The 16,890-nt window shown below is 47.0% G+C and overlaps 3 protein-coding genes across 3 annotated transcripts in view; 2 read left to right on the top strand and 1 right to left on the bottom strand.

The window, feature by feature from the left end:
* CSUI_000583 (uncharacterized protein) overlaps positions 1-3,982 on the bottom strand; it is a 12,633-nt gene extending 8,651 nt beyond the window's left edge. The window contains exon 1 of the mRNA XM_068060817.1: positions 96-3,982. Within this exon, the coding sequence (XP_067927200.1) occupies positions 96-3,005 (2,910 nt within the window). The 5' untranslated portion in view covers positions 3,006-3,982. The remainder of the gene's footprint in view (positions 1-95) is intronic.
* Positions 3,983-5,898: 1,916 nt separating this feature from the next.
* Positions 5,899-7,732, top strand: CSUI_000582 (uncharacterized protein). Its single transcript, XM_068060816.1, has one exon. The coding sequence runs from the start codon at positions 6,212-6,214 to the stop codon at positions 6,527-6,529; it is 318 nt and encodes a 105-aa protein (XP_067927199.1). The 5' UTR covers positions 5,899-6,211; the 3' UTR covers positions 6,530-7,732.
* Positions 7,733-9,134: 1,402 nt separating this feature from the next.
* CSUI_000581 (chloride chloride channel family protein) lies at positions 9,135-16,547 on the top strand (the record flags this gene model as incomplete). The annotated part of the gene is made up of 4 exons (XM_068060815.1): positions 9,135-12,011; positions 12,791-12,953; positions 14,295-14,959; positions 16,356-16,547. Coding segments are annotated over exons 1-4 (2,325 nt in total), but the record flags the coding sequence as incomplete, so codon positions are not given.
* Positions 16,548-16,890: the final 343 nt, after the last annotated feature.

Here is a 16,890-nt window from a genome sequence, read left to right as displayed (position 1 = left end):
TAGATTAAAGATAGATACGTATAGGAGAGAAAGAGAGAGAGGTACGTCGTCTTGGTTATCCCAATTAAGATAGACGTATCATACGATTGACTTACAAGATGCCATATGCACTTCACATGAATCGACCGATGAATTAGCCCACTTTCCTTTGCATCTCGGAGTAAGGCCCGAACTCGTAGAAGAATTTCTTTCTCCCAGTAGAACCAAAAGCGACAGAAGTGTGCTTGTAAGAAGGCGAAAAAAGATCTTCTTATCTTACTCAAGACACCTGAATCTTCCTCTCTCTCTTGTCCCATAGAAAGATTCTCTATTGCCGAAGAGACTTCCGTACGAAGCTGCCCTGATAGAGGAGACGACGAAGTGATGAGCGACGTGTCTCTTTTCTGCTGAAAAAGAGACGAAAGATCTTCCCCTCCTCCTTTCATGTCCATCTGGGGGAAGATAGACATGTAGAAAGAGATGCGATGTGCATATTTCTCCGCTAACTTCTCATGAAGTCGATCGGTCTCCTCTAGTGAAGAGGAGACACAGGAGAGTTTCTCCTCGGTTGGTTTCGTAGGTCTAGATGGGTTCACAGAGGAACCGCGATGAGATTTCTTCAACGGGGAGACGGGAAGAGAGACAAGAGAATGTCTAGCTATCTCCAGCATGAGGAAATGATCTCGAGTGGAGGAAGGACTCCCACTAGGACTACCACTACTACTACTAGAAGAAGAAGAGGAAGAAGCAAAGATATGAGAAGAAGAATAACAAGGAGAAGTTGTGTGTGGTTCATCTTGGTGTAGAAAAGAAGATTTTCTTTCTGACTGAGATGATTGAGGCGTGAGAAACGGAAGACAAGAAAGACAAGGAGAAGAGAGAAAGAGAATGCCTGCAGCGACAATCGAAGATTCAAATGCAAAGAGAAGATCATGAAGGATACAACAGAGACATAATGAAGATGATGAGGAAAGAGCACTGCAACAGCCCGAGTCATCAGCCGATGATTCAGGTGTCTGTACACCCTTTATTCGATGCTCTCCATCCTGTTTTTGTGAGTCGATCAGAAGTCTTCTTTCTCCTCTCAAGTCACTGCTGCTGCCCTGGGTTCGATGAGAAGTCTTCGTCTCTCGTGACAGTGTTTCTCCTAGAGAAAAGACTTCTCTTTTCGCAGTTGGTTCTGCAAGAAGTTTCAACATTTCCTGACACTGAGTGCATAGAAAACTTGTCTCTCTGTGAGAAGCAGGAGGAGTCTGGGGGCTTTCGTGTGTCTTCTGTTCTTCTCTTCCTTGATAGGAATGAGCGGGCAAACAACGACGTAAGGCTTCACATCGAGAGCTAAAGAAGATGGAGACAAGAGAGAAAAGCTTTTCAACAAGAAACTTCTCTTCCCCCAGGCTGGGGTCCATGAAAGGGAGGAATGATGTTGACGGCGTAATGAACGACTTGTGATCTTTCTCGGGTGTATATACACCTGAGTCAACCATGGTAGAAGACATCTTGTTAGGATTGTTATGATTGGTATGATCACCCCGATTCCGGGGAAGGGAAGATACCTCGATTTCTCTGTCTTCATTCTCAACAAACTTCAAGGATTCTCGGGAAAGTTCGATGCCACGATCAAGAAGAAGAAGAGCTGCACAAGCATGAATAGGAATGAAAGCGGAAGAAAGAAGTCGGCCTGAGAGACTTTGTAAGCTGTATGTACACAGCAACGGCAGAAGATAACGTAACTCTTCTCGTTTCTGCTGGAGAATGGCCTGGCAATCTCGAATCAAAGAAGATTCTAAAACGTCTCCCACTTTCTTCTCGGCCTTCTCATCAGGAAGAGATTTCGTGCTAGAGGAAGACGAAGAAGATGACGAACAGGCAGGGAGAGAGGATGATGACGATGACAAGTCAGATTTGCATATCTTTCTCTTTTTCTTTTGAAGAGCATCGGAGAGCATCGACAGATCTCTTTGTTGCGATGGGGCTTCGATGCAAAGAAGACGAAAGGCAGAAAGGAATGAAGAATCGCGTATAGACCTCCAGAAACGAGAAGATAGGATCATTTGTTCTTGTATACCCCGGAGAAGTAGATCACGTAATGCACTCTCATTCAGTTGTGTGAGAAGAACGTGATGCGGTCTACCTGGTTTTTCAACTCCATAAGGTGTTGATGAATCTGTAGGAGCAGCTGAGGTGTATGTACACCTGAGATCATTTCGTGTAGGCTTGAAGAGTGACGGCAACTCCCTTCGATTCGTTTTTGCTGAAAAGGACGATGAATAGTTGCTGGGAGAGAATGCATTTCCACTGAAGGAGCTATCGTCCAGCCAGCTATCAAGAGGTGTCGAATCAAGAAGAGAAATGGCTTCTCCTTGATATCGCTGATCCGAAGATGTGCACTTTTCCATGAAAGAGCCATTTATACAGACACCTGTATCTCCATCTTTTTCCCCTTCAGTTTGATTCCCCCCTCTATACTTTCTATAGCCACATGTATCTTCGGAACCATTACGTTTCCTTGTGTCATATTGCCGAGTTGACTGTGTAGTCCTTCTCTGTCTTCTTTCTCCCTCGAACTCTTCATCTTGCTCACTATCCGTTTCATGACTTAACTCGCTAACGAAATTACAGACTCTAGATACGTGACTATGCAGATCTGTCGAAGCTTCGACCATAGACCGAACGTGTTCTGCGGAATGCAGGAATGACAGATATCTCATGCCAATCAAGTTTCGTAATTCCTCACTCCTTGATGCTTGCTGGACTGTCAGATGATTCAAGGCCTGCTGTACATACACTATAGTTCCCGGCCCTCCCGAAGAAGAGTCGCTTGACCCATTTGATCGAGATATGAAAAGCTGTTCTATGAGAGAAGACGACTCAGGGAGAGTTAAGAGAGAAGAAACAACTGTAGATGGATCACCTGGGACACCCCCCGGTCCTGATAAGGCGGCTTGACGGCCGGAGGGTGGCAAGACAGAAGGACGAGAAGAAGAAAAAGAAGAACTACGAGAAGGAAGAAGCTTTGCCGCCATTGTGGCAAAGGAGTCTAACACAACAGGACAGTGGAGGACAGAAACTAACGAAAGTCACTCTGGTTGAGAAGTTCAAACAACGAGGAATGAAAGTGGGGAAAGAGGATCAAAAGTCATCACGAACGTACTCTCGGTGACGTGAATGACAGGGGGGGGGCAACTCCCCGTCGTCTCTGTCTTCCCTTCGTAGACGATATGAGGGGGTAACGTACAAGACTACAAATGCACGTCATCTATCTGATCTCCTTTACTCATTCGCACGGGGGGGTCGCTCACGAACCGACTACTTACACAGTGGAAAACAGAGGACCGAGTCGCGTAGGCAAGACTCACAGGGGAAAGAAGACTGAAAGACGGAGTGTAGTTCTCGGACGTGACGGGAAAAAGAAAGGGGAAACAAAAATTGGAAAGCAAATAAGAGTAACGAGAAAAAAGAACCAATGACACAAAGAGAAACGCGCTAGACTTTCTACCGAGTTGTGGATCGAGAAAAACGAATGTATCTATCTGGCCTACACCTCAGTAGCAAACTATCTGGTAGTTCCCGGTCAGCAGACAACAGTCAACAGAAAACAAAAGTAATGAGAGAAGAGACGAGGAAAGGAGAGAAGCCGGTGCTGGTCTTCCGAGACTGCGAGGGACACCTCCTCCATCTCTTCCTGGGTTTCTTGTTTCCTCAGCCAAAGGGTAGTTCTGACGCTAGAGACCGGACAGAATGTCTGAATCTCCCAACTGACCAGGCCATGGTAGAGAGTGAAAGAGAAGGCAAAGGAAGTTTTCGAAAGGTCCGTGGATTGAGAAAGTTCAACCGGAAGGATCTCAAATACGTAGTCGCGCGGAGAGTCAGTCAGGGAAGGCTCTTGCCGAAGGCGTTGCCGGGTTTGCGGCACGCTTGTGTTAAAGGGTCTGGAAGTACCATATAAAGAAACCGGTAAAGAGTAGATTTCAGGCGAGGAAGAGAAAACCGACCGCATTCTTCCTATACTGTAGTACAAGCACAAAGCAGGCTGTAATGTTGACCAGCTGCGCATGCCAGCAGCGGTTCAAGACAACTTGCTTTCTCTCATCGGCGGTGACTGCATGCGGTATGCTTACTTGGTCAGGATCGAGTTGTTCGTTTTCATGACGTAAGGGACACTGAGGGCAATTGTGGCTAGCTGTTTCGTGCGTTTCGTTCCGGAGCGACCTACAAGACATATAACGTCACAGGAACTCCGGACTACGTCACGCACTCCTTGCAGATGCGGCTCCGCCAGATACACGGTGCTTCCGGATGAAAAACGATGTGCCCGGGCGCATCGTAGCAGGAAGATCCATATCGTGTCTGAATACCCACACACTGCATCAGCTTCTTAGACCCAGCTCAGAAGTGCCGGTGCGAAGATTAAGTCTACGCGGAAATCTCACAAGACAAGTCCTTACAGTGCCCATCCTGAAAGCTTGTTCACGAATCTTGCCAGCTAGGACAGTCTACAAGTGCGACGTCGTCAACAGGACCTAGGCTTTCGCGCGTCCTCACAGAAAATGTCGCGATCTCAACTCCAGTCTTTCACCAACTCAAAACCGGTTCCTCGCCGAGCGAGACCATAGCGTACTCGCCAATGGATTGCGGCTCTTCCTTTTGAGTTCCAAGTCCGGATTGCTGAGAAACACGCTCCCGGCTGCTAGACGGCCAGGACAGTGACGCTCCCTCGTCGGAAGAAGCCTGGCCGCCCTGTGTGCTGTCCCTATACGGGGTGCCCATCTGTGGCTGTCCGTTTTGACCGTGCTTGCACAATACCAGCGCCCGCTTTTAAACCACCACCCATGCGGCCCGGAAGGTGCTTTCGAAAAGCTAAAGTCATTATTGTGGTGCAGCTTGAAGCACGGATGGCTTGCAGACTGCAGTCCGGCGATGAGGTTGCGCAGAACAGCGACAGCCTGCTGTGACTCAGAGGTGAGGAGCCTCATTGACTGTTGGGCGCCAGGACGGTTATTTGCAAGGCGGAGTCCCGAACAACGTTCCCTCTCCGCCCTTGGTCTTTGTTTCCTTCTAGCTGCTTCCCAGAAGCCCGCTGTCCTGAGCGGCAGACTAAAGGTAATTCCGGTTCAGAGAAGACTCTCTCAGCCGACGACTCCTTTTGCAGCAAGCGCTCGCGACCCCGGGTTCGGCATGCCCTGCTAACTCCTGCGCAGCTGCCGGGCTTCCAGCTGTGTTCAGATGTGGAGGTAGCGCGAACAGGCGAAACCCCAGGTTGTGAGTGAATCAGTTCGGGACTGAAGGCTCATCTGAGACCAATTTGAGGTGTCTGATAATATGGAAACTTACAGGGAGCACTGCCAGAGCAGGGTCGTATGAAAGGACCACTGAGCGACAAAGCTTATTGACCGGAGTGAAAGTGGCCACGCCGTGTTCACCTGCAACAAGCCATAGTGTAAGCAGTACTTCGTGCGAATTCGAGTTTGACGGGCTACAGGTGAGCGTTCTCCGACCGCTGCACCGAGACCGGGAGACCGCCACGCGCCTCGCCGATCCGTCCGGGGGGAAAGAAACAAGACGGGAGAGGGGCACTAAGGGTTCACTCTCACCAGACAGCAACTGGACAGTTTTCCGTCACGGTGTTGGAGGGCGCTCTGGATCGTCTTGGAGATTGAGGGGACTCGAGACGGAGCACGCTCGTCCCTTGTCAGACGTACTTAACTTCATCCCTGTGCGCAGCGTGAGAGGACAAGCCTGCGAAGGTGTGATCGCGTTGTTTCTGTCTGTCCTGGCGTGGCGGTGAAGGGCTTTTGCGGGAGTAGGACGGTCACGAGATCGTTGTCTCCGCTTTGCGCTGCCGCGCGGAGAAAAGGGACGCTCGCGCGGAATTCTGTTGGAGAAGCGCTCGCGGCAGTGTTCCGCGGCACAGTGAATGCGCGCTTAAACGATGCACGAAGTGGGATTTGAACCCACGCGGACTACTGTCCACCAGAACTTGAGTCTGGCGCCTTAGACCACTCGGCCATCCGTGCTGTATAATTTGCATGTCCCCTTGGAGGCTCCAGGGTGTCCGAATTCCCGGTCTGGTTGCTAGCAATCTTATGACTTGCACTCTTGTTTCTTCGGGGTTCTTGAGAACCCCTTACTGTTTTACTATCCTGTTGTGTTCGATAACTTTTCCGTCCCTGACTTGTTTTTGTCTTCCTGTATCTCTCTCCCCACTGCGGAAGGCGCGCCGCAGATCCGCATGAGCGGCCGCTGTGATTGCATGGGGGATCGGTGGAAAGCGGGCTACCAGATTCTCTCTTCTGATGCTTTTACCCTCTCCGCAAGTTTCTCCTGTTGTTACCTCAGCCCTGGCGGAGTCCACGTCTTCTTGTTGCTTTTCCGTTGTCCGAAAGGAACAGAAGCAGTGGCGGCTGCCGCTGACGGCCTAGATGCAGTATTCGTGGCCAGATGCTCGAGTCCTCTTCCATTCCGTGACGCTGGTTTCTCGAAAGAGGTTCTGATTTCCGTCTCCTACAAAAGTCAACTGTGTGTGAGCTGTCATAGGTCTGAACGTTGAGCTAGCGTCTGTAGCATCTTGTACATTCAGGCAGTGTTCCAGATGCAGCGGCGAACACGCAATGCAGCGGCTTCGCAGCCGAGCGGGAATGAGAGTACGTGCTCGTCTGCACCTCAGCGACCTCCTTTGATCCTAAGAGAGAGGGTTGGTCTAATGCAGATGGAGGTAGCGTATGAGCCAGGGACAATCAAGTGCCTCGGAATACCCGTCAAGGCTTCCCATGCGATGGCCCTTCTCTTCCTTGCTGTGGTTGGCTTGTGGATTCTGAACACGAGACTTGCCGGTACAAGGAAGGACTATTTCTGACGTGGTTAGCGCTGTGCTTTGGGAGCCACAGGAAGAGTTTTCACACTCCCTTCGAGGAACACAGGCATCGCCAGCTGAATTCGCGAAGCTAATGGAGTCATGGAAAAGGCAAGGAGAGTAACGACTGAGCGTTAAAACTGTGGTTCAGCCGCCTTTCGACACAGCGGAACGTAAGAATCGACGTGTGCGCCATACTGAAGTCGCCGTGTGCTATCCGCAGTGCTGGCCGACTGTGCAGCCAGACGGTGTCCGCTGTGAGGAATGCTGCTGGTGCAGCACATCTTTTACGTTTCGAACACCTCCGGACCCTGTTGGAAGCTACCTAGATTTCAAGTGATATGCGGTTTGATCTTCGGGGAAGCCAGCCGAAAATGGAGGCTCATGCTGTTGGTCCGCTGCAGTGGTCGGTGTGGCCTCTGAAGGCATTACCAGCTTTTCTCGAGAGCATGGACCTCTTGCTGAGGGTGTGGCCTAAGGAGTACACTGTTTGGTGCGGTTGTCTCGGAGGCGCGGACAAGTGCGCCAGGGAGCACCCGCGGTCTGAACTGCACCTTCTGAGGGCAACAGTATGCTGAATGTTTTTTGAGCTACTCTCTGTTTCGACGTCGGCTTGCAGGTGCGGGGTGCGCTGCGTTGCGGGAGAGCAGCACTCTTTCTAAATGTGATACGCTCCATGGCACAGAAGCAAGACCTGTTCACTCTTTGTCGTCGTGCCTTGAACTGTGACGCAGTTCCAGCTACTCTAGCAGAGCTTCTCAAACTTTCTCTTCTATTGTTCATACCGCAACTTGTGCAGATTGAACCGCTGTCCGTGTCTCATCAGAGCAAGACGGTATGTTCTGTTAACTCCCAGGGAGAGGTTTCTATGTCCAACTTCAGGTCTCCGGGATACTCAAGACATATCCATTTTTACTCATTCTGTAGCTTTGTCCGTTGAAGTCCGCTGTTTCTGAAGTGTTTATAGCTCTATCAGAACAAGGGTCTCTGCCTTGCTGGAGACATCGCCGAGGGGTGGGCCGCGCAGCAGGCGCTCTGAAAGAGGCCGTTTAGATTACCACGCGAGCTTTCAGATCGAAATCGTTGCACATGGGGACAGAAAGAATGCTTTTGTCTGTAGCCGGTTGGGATGCGTTATCCTGTCTTCACAAGTCAAAAGAGAATTCTGCCTTCTCCCCCCCTGGAGTCACCGGAGATGCCAAAATTCAGGGGAGTTTAAGAAACCTTTGTTTCAACAACCCTCGATCACGCCAACTTGTGGAGAAGAGATCTGGACACGTGAACTTCACCCGGGCGGACTCTTCGAAACACTTGCAAGAGAGGCGGAAGGCATGTGGGACCGTCGAGCAAAGACAGAGTACACAGCTGGGCGGTTACATACAGAAGTTCTTGCTAACTCACTTTGCAGGCAAAGAAAGTAGGCAAGATCACGGTACGAGCAAGGGTGGTCTGGGGGTTATATCCAGGTCATTCAATTCGTAGACACACCGTACGGATGTTTACTGACATGCAAAGACGAGTAAAAGGGGGGGGCCTTTGAGAAGCTCCCTGGTTAGGTTCTCGCTTGCGGGAGTAACCTAGGTGCTTGGGGTCACTCTGGCTACCAGGTAGAAGGATTCAGGTTCTGGCCATGAATCAGTTTGCTGGGCTCTTCGCTTTGATGTGAAGTTAACACACAGCGGAATGTGGAAATAGCTGAGTAAAGCTTCTAAAATGGTGTTTTGACGCCTCCGCACAGTTTGACGTGAGATCTTGGAACTCGCTATGGTGGACAGGCCCTTTGGAACGAGGCGGTGGGACGAAAGCTTGAAGAACAGGCCTACTGACGCTTCGGTTAAAACGTTTCTTCCAGGGATGTCGGCTAAGGGATAAGATGACTTCATGGAGAGTCAGCGCTTTGGGTTTCTCTTACACCAAGAAACTGACAAGCTGTTTGTGTGGCAGTGCGAGGGAAAGTTCAAGTGTTCCTGGCTTCGCTGTCGCCACTTGACAGCCTTGAAACAGATAATGAGGAATTGAACGAGCCATGCTGGCAGAGGGCGCATACCCTTACGAGAAACGTATATCCAAGTTTGGCTAGTCGTCCTTTTCTTACGACTCAGTATGTAGAGGTACGTACATCTGTCAGGAATGATGGTGTCTGTACTGGGTTCCCCGTTCACACATCCTAGGGAAATCAGGTCTAGCGCGGAACCTTAGCGATGCTAGCGGTCTTCTTACACATCTCGAGGGGCTTTTCCGTTTGAGAAAAGGATTTGAGTGCACACCAACAACTCAACACATTCGCATGCACGCGACTATACAAAAAGAAGCCGTATCGACACCTTGTGACGGATGTTCATCGATTTCCCTCTCCAGCCTTTTGCTCCCTATACTTTTTGTTTCCCACCTATCCTTCCCCTCGGCCATACGCGGAGTCTCCATGTGTAGTCTTTTCAGAGTCGAATTTGAACTTCAGCCTTCTCGCACATTTGGGTCATACCTAGCTGAGAGAGAACACTGTGAGGCTCATTCATTCATACCGCCGAGATGTTTTATCTTGCCTGTTGCGCGGAAGACCCCGTTCCGGTTGTTCTTTGCTCGAAGACAATTGCATCGTTTTAGTCTGTCTTCAGATCCACGTTGTTCTTCCTTCTTGATACCACATCTGTAGTCGGCCGATTACGATAACTGTATCGACGGCCGACAGCCAAAGATTTGGCTGTCGACCTATAGCTGACAATCTCTCTAGTTTGTCCATCTATTTCATGCAGAATCGCTCCAGATTTCTAATCTTCTGATCAGACGCCCGTAAGCTTTCTTGCTTTCTTTCCAAACGCCTTTGTTCCTCATTTCAGCGGAGAAAGTCGTCATTTGAGGGAAAACGTTTCCGTCTTTTCCTCCCTCTTTCGTGGTACCGACAAACTCAGTCCATCAGTTAATCAAAGACCTCAAGACTTTCCTTAAAAGATCCCCAGCCTTCATTTCTCTTCGGGTGTACTCTCGAAGCCGGCGTACATAATATCCATCGGACGCATTCGATTCTTTTCTTCCGTCTTACCAGGGAAAGGTAGTGGTCTTCGCTCGTCTCTCTTTCCGTGTCTCATAGATAGATTGCGAATTCACTTCAAGAATCCTTGTATCTTTCCTCCTGGATTGACAAGAAATCTCGAGATCTACATATCATCCCCTCATCAGTCTCTCTGCGTCTAACATCTATATCTCGGCAAATTCATCCTTTCCCCCTCTTACGGGATCTCCTATCTTTTTCCTTCTCTACACACATGTGTCGGGACACTCTTGGAATGACCTTCCGTCACCTCACCTCTGCCTCTCTCTCTTCTCTATCTCATGTATCTCTGAAGGCATTTCTTGCTTTCTTTCTTTCGTCTCGAAATCTACAAGACCAGCGCCAGCAGCCCCATACTCAGGACAAACTGCTGTCTCTCGAAAACGAAAGATTCATTCTGTGCGACAAGACTTTTTAGCACAGAATGCCTACATCTTTCTTTTCTATTTAATTCAACTACCCATGTGCCTTCACAGATTTCTTAATCAAGACGTTTCAATCATTCCAATGTAGGAGAAACCCCCATTCCATCTCCTTTCCCATCCCCCGGAGAAAAAGCAGTACTCTTGCTCTCCTTCTTCTGAGTCTCCCGATACACTTCAAGAGCGAATCTCTATCCTGCCTTCCCCATACTCCTCTTTTTGTCAGTCAGACAGCTCAATCTTCTTCTCCTTCTCCTTTGACATCTCTTTGCGGGTTTGCAAAGAAGGTCTCTTCTCTCTCTTTTCTTCTTCCCCATTTTATCGAGTATTTCATCTGAGAGAGAAAGGAAGATTGCTGTGATGGATCCAACGGGAAAGAGTTGCTGAGAGGTTCTATGAAAGAATGGCCCGACACTGTGCTGCTGATAGGGAGATGACCCGTCAAGAGTATCGCGTGACTTCATTCCTTCGTGAGAAGAGAAATCAACGACCTTATCATAGCTCAGTGAACTATGAGAGAAAGAAAAGATCTTTTCTTTCTAAGATAGAAGGGGAGCAACATGACGATCTTCAACGTGATATGGGTGGATGTGTCCTGCCAAGTGAGACACATGAAGAGGGTTTTTCTCATGCATTTCAAAGAATTTATGCTGAAGAACATGTGGACGGATTTAAGAAAGAAGATGAAGAAGAAGACATGCTTGATCGCTTCTCTACATCTCATCATCATCCATCCCATGATCGTCCCCATCATTCGAGTGTATATACACCTTATAAACATGGCCAGCGGGGATCTCATTCATATCAAAGGGTTCTACGGTCGGATTCTGAGACAAGTTCATTCTTTCATCCTTCAACATCTTCACGATTTCCTTCTTCTCAACCACATCTTTCCTCTTCTTCTCCTCATGCGAAACCTCGGTCTTCACGTTTTCTCAAGCAGCTCAAGAAATGGGTCTTATTAAGGAGACAAGGAAGAAATCGTTCCTCTGGCGGGTCTACTTCTCTTTCTTCTCCGTCGAACGCAACAACACTCAAGTCGCCTTTTTCTCTTTCTATGTTCTTTTCTTCTCGAAAGAAAAACCTACAAGAAGCCGTCTCAATTTTCTGTGCTAACTGCTCCAAGATATGGAGACGTTGGTCAAGAGATCCCTATAGTAGCGCGCATGCCATGAGTGTGAATATTGTTGATCTATACGCGGCTTATGAAGATGTTCATGCGACACCTCATAGCCTTGCCGGAAGGCGAGATTCTTCTTCTTCTTCCTTCTCTCCTCCTAAAGGCATGAGAGAAGATACTCCTAAGCGTGATGGAGAAGAAGTACAGCCACACCTACAGACCACCCAACTATCCGCAAGGGCTCCTCTGCAAAGTGATGGTGTACATACACCTCATCAACAGCTGGAGACATCTGACTTCAAAGAAAGGACGGATCGCATAACTTCTCAAGGTCTTTCGCATCGTTCAAATAGAAAGAATGCAGAGAATGAAGAGGAAGAGAAAGTAGAAGAGGGGAAAAAATACGATTCCTCTCTTGCTGGAGAGAAGCTTGATTGCTCTCAAGGTATTCATGAGAGAAAGGGAGTGTCGTCTTCATCGAGAAGGAGAGACGAGACAGGAAGAAACATCATCGGTCGATGTACTTCATGTCAGTTAAGAGGAGAACAAGTCTATCTATGGCTGGCTCTTGTTCTCATTGGAATCCTTGTAAGAAGAACGTTCTTTCTCTCTTTCTTTTCTGTCTCTTCCTTGTATATCAGAGCGGCGTCTGTATTCTTATCATAAAGATCCGAACCTCTTCTTTCTTTGTCGCATGATCAAATCAAGGAAAGGAAGGACTGCTTCCCTCTCTTTGCTTGGACTGCCCTCACTGCAGGCCTTTGTTTCAACCCAAGGATAGAAGTGTCAGATATCTCTCGTCTTTTTGTGTGGAGATCTTCCTACCTATCCTAGAGAGGAGGTTGCTATTGCTGGGGCTGCATGCTTACAATGTAGGTCTCAGTAGGGTAGATAGAATCTAGATAGGAAATTCGAAGATATCTACATAGAAGACAGGTAGATAGGACATAGATAGGTAGATAGGCGATAGGATATAGGTAACAGATGGGGAAGGGAGAGAGGAGAGGGTGTGTATTGTCTTAGCTCTCAACAGCAATCAGCAGAGCCGTCTCTATATAGATTTCCTTTCTTCTCTTTCCTACATGAAAGGAAGAACACATCATTCTTTCACTTGATATACGGAACTAACCTTTTTCACCTGCGTAAACTCACACATCCATCTTTCTTTCTTTCTCTCTTTGCTCCTTTCTCCCTCTCCTTCTGTCTTCTTTCTCTCTCCCTCTCCATGTTAGACTTTCCCCTTTCTTCCTGATCGTCTTCTTCTATGTTTCTCACAATCCTTCTTTCCAGCCATTCTTGGAATGAAGTTCCCATCCGGACTTTTTCTTTTTCTTTTTCTTTTTCTTCTCTCTTTTTCTTTTCTTCAGACAGCGCTTGTATCTTACTTCCTTGATTGGGTTGTCGATTTCGTTTTTCTTCCCCTGCAAGAGAGCCTTGTCGAGAGACACTCCTATACAGCTATCTTCGCTTACAGCCTCGCATGCGGAGTTGTTGCTGCGGGATGCTGTCTACTCGTACCTCAAAGTCAAGGTAGGCGATCTACCCATCCATCTATCTGTCTGTCTGTCTATCTATCTACCTATCTTACACCTTTCTTTCTTTCTTTCTTTCTTTCATCTCTTTATGGTGGTCGGTCTTCTTTCCGTTGACTCAGTAGTGAGATGTCGCAGGGGTTTGCTTTTCTTCTTCATCTACAAGATGGACGTGAATTTCGAAAGCATTCAAGACAACTCCAGTATGGATCTTCTATAGAGGATGCGTAGAGAGACAAGATGATAGAGAGAAGACAAAGATGTGTTCTCTCCAGAGAAAAGCTTCTTTCTTTATCTCTTCTTTCTCGCTTGATCTCCCCTTCATGCCAGCCAGCCAACTAGCTTCAGATAGGAAGAACAAGTCCCAGTCCCCCTATCAAACGCCAATCTACGTAAAATAGCAGATGGAATACGACCACTCTAAACAAGGGAGGTTGGGGTGGTCTATGGTCGCAAAAAGACTGTCCGTGGCTCTCTAGGGGATTCTCACATCCGCATGTATACGAACATTCTTTGTTTCCTCAAAAGGAACTTCTTTTCTTCGCACCTCTTTATTGCCATTCATTCTTTCTTCTCTTCTCTCTCTCTGTGTAAAATCTCTCGCTCCTCTCTTTCTTTATGTATCTCTGAGACATCTCTCTGTGTATATACATGTATGAATGGACCAAGCGTGGAGATAGTCACGATCATCTTGAGATGCAGGTGAGGGAAGCGAGGGATCTATCTAGATCTCTCTCCTGTCTCCAGGTAGATAGGGACTCATCTAAGACGATTCATCATAGCAGAGAGAATCGTGAAGAACACTACTTCTAGGCACATGTATACATATATATATATATATAGATGGATATACAAATGTGTAGATATGTTCATACATTCATATATATGTACATATATATATATATATAGAGGTGGGTTGGGTTTCATCCTATTGATTGTTTAGGTGAAGTTTCTGTCATTCATTTCGAGACTTTCCTTGGAAGAAAGAAAGAAGGAAAGACTAGATGAAGGAGAGGAATCTTGGAAGTGTTGAGAGAAATATGCGACTCTCTCTCAACTCGTCGAAGATTCATCTTCTTCATCTTTTCTTCTTTCTTTCTTTCTTTCTGTCCTTTTTCTGCTTCTAATCCCATCCCTCTTTATTTCTTTCTCTCTCTCTCTCTTTTCTTTTCTTTCCATTCATGCGCCTTCTCCTTCATTCTATCGTTTCTTGTTCTTCTTTCACTTAAACACCTTCTTTTCTCACTCTCTCCTTTCGACCTATCTGGAATCTATCTCTATCTATCTTATCTCTCTATCTTCCTTCTTCCTTCTTTCTCTCCTTCCTTCGTTCCTGTAGGTTCAAGTATCCCTGAATTAAAGACGATTCTTTCGGGTTCTCTTCTTCCCAATTTCTTTTCTCTCTCGACTTTTCTTGCCCGGTGTATAGGTTTACTGTCATGTGTTTGTGGAGGTTTATCCATAGGAAAGGAAGGGCCTTTCGTTCATTTATCGTCTATTCTTGCTTTTCAGTTATGCCGACTTATCCCTGTCTTTCAGTTTCTTATCTCCTCTCCTTCCCGTCTCTTAAGTCTTCTCGATTCTGCTGTATCGACAGGTGTCACAGCGACATTTGGAACCCCCTTTGGAGGTGTCCTCTTTGCCGTTGAAGTAACCTCTACCTTTTTTCTTGTGCATGCGCTATGGAAAAGCTATTTCTGTTGTATCTTCTGTGTCTTAACCTTCCGTCTCTTACATGAAACTCTCTCACCGAAGATCGAGCAGCTCCTCTATCAAGGAGAGCAGCTACCTGCCTTTGATGTGTCCCTCGAGTTATGCAACTTTGCTGTATTGGGAGGTCTATGTGGCTGTCTAGGCGGTCTCTTTGTATGGGCGGTCAGTAAGGTTCTCCAAGCAGCTCGAAAGTATGCCTATACAACGCCTTTGAGAAAAGTAGTCCTTGTATGCTCTGTCATTCTTCTTCTAAATCTTACTAGCCACCATGCGACTCTTCTCAAAAGCGAGGTAAGAAATAGACACTTCCTTCACAGAGAAAGATGATCGAGATAAATGCCTGCTGAAGAATGAGATGAGAATTGAGGGATTGCAGATAGATCTATCACTTGCATGGCAATAGAAGGATCAAAGAAAATGAATAGGAATAGCAGTCTACATAGACATATACAAAGAGAGAGATGTATGTAAATAGATTATATATATCATTCAGCATATATATATATCTATAGTACATATAAAGACTTATCTATCTATCTATCTACCTCTCTATGTATACAGATGTGATGTACGTCATTCAGAATGTCAAGATTGGAAGGTGTATATATGAGGATATTTAGGAGACTCATGACCGACTGGGCAAGACGATCTACGAAGAAGATCCATTATGCAGCAGGAATAGGCTTATATACGGAGAATTCACATCAGAGATGCCTATCACCATGCATGCACACATTCAGTGTTTCCACGGCACATCGACTAGTTCAGGTGTATCTACACTCCATATGCGAAAAGCTACGCCCCGGACAGTGACGTCATCATTTTACCTGTGTGTATGAAGGATGTATGAGAAGGAGCTCTTTTGCATGCTGTTTCTTCTCTTAGTGACATGCAGCTATTTGTCTGAACTGTATCTATTGAAGTTAAGCAAAACCCCTCAGGGCTTTCATTCATTCTCTCTCACTAACTATCGAGGTGCTAGCTAACAGCAATGATGAGAGGCCTCAAGAAAGAAGCGTTGCATGCAGACGGGTAGATAGTAGACTCATCTTATATGATCATCGTGTTTTATCTCTCTACATGGAGATTCTATACGTCAAGACTTATGAGGCGTGGCTACTTTTGTCTCTACACGTGTAAACGACTTCCTATGACGTGGTGATACATCGATACACTTCCCGATCTTGGCTTTCTCCACGTAGCATTTTTCTGTATCTCTTTTCGTCTGTATACATCCCCGTGTCTCTTCTTCATTTGTATCTTGCTTCAACTTCGCTCTCTCTACGTACATCTTCAGCTCATCCATAGATCCCTTTATGAAGAAGGTTATGTACTTGTCTATCTACATGTCAACCCTTGTTTCATCTCTATCTCTTCCGACGTCTCGGGAGAGGACCCGTTGTCTGTATATCTTTGCATTTTGCACTTACCATCCATCCTTCCGTGTGGCGAAGTCTCCTATCTCAGCTTTAGTCTTTCTACCCTTTCAAGAGACTTCTCTCTTCATCGTCTTCTCAAAATTTCCCTGTTTCTTTTTCTTAACGTCTCTCAGCAGGAGGAATCCTCTCTCTCTCTCTCTCTCGTGGACTCCAATGATAGAGAGGTCTCTTCAGCCCCTAGTCTTCCTTTTCACATGCTGATGTCTCCTCTTTCTCTTCTTGCTTCTTGTCTCTTTTTTCCCCCACAGGATCGGCTTAAATTGAAGGAGTTTTTCGACGTCAATCATCTCAATGAAGAAAAGTGGGGGGGGCCGCATGCAGTCGTGAGTTCTTTGGCTCTCTTCGTTTTCTTCAAGTTCACAGCGACTATTCTCTCGGCTGCATGCCCCGTCCCTGCTGGCATTTTCACGCCGATCTTCGTATGTGGGGCTGCGCTTGGTGAGTTTGGTGTCTTCGGAGATCTACTCGGTCTTCATCGGGCCTCTCTGCATACAAGTAGAAAGCGTGAAAACAGAGATAGATGAAAGATAGATGGGCAGTCAGAGAGATTCAGGAGAGACGAAGAGATAGATGCATAGGTAGATGGAAGGGCCAGAGTTGCTGCTGGATCGATCTCTTTGTGACGGTGGTGTTGTTTGATGTAGAGAATATACACTAGAAATACAGACGATGCATGCATGCAGGGACAACCGCATGCTTGAGCTTCACTGTATGGGCATGACGTGGATAGACAGCAGGTGTAACTACTGTGTATGTACGTTCTATCATATATATATATATATA

This window comes from Cystoisospora suis (assembly GCF_002600585.1).
Source record: "Cystoisospora suis strain Wien I chromosome Unknown contig_220, whole genome shotgun sequence".
Taxonomy (NCBI): Eukaryota; Apicomplexa; class Conoidasida; order Eucoccidiorida; family Sarcocystidae; genus Cystoisospora; species Cystoisospora suis.
This window is presented reverse-complemented; position numbering and strand designations above follow the sequence as displayed.

Coding starts and splice junctions, on each gene's coding strand:
- CSUI_000582 (XM_068060816.1), top strand. CDS start 6,212: ATGAGCGGCCGCTGTGATTGCATGGGGGATCGGTGGAAAGCGGGCTAC.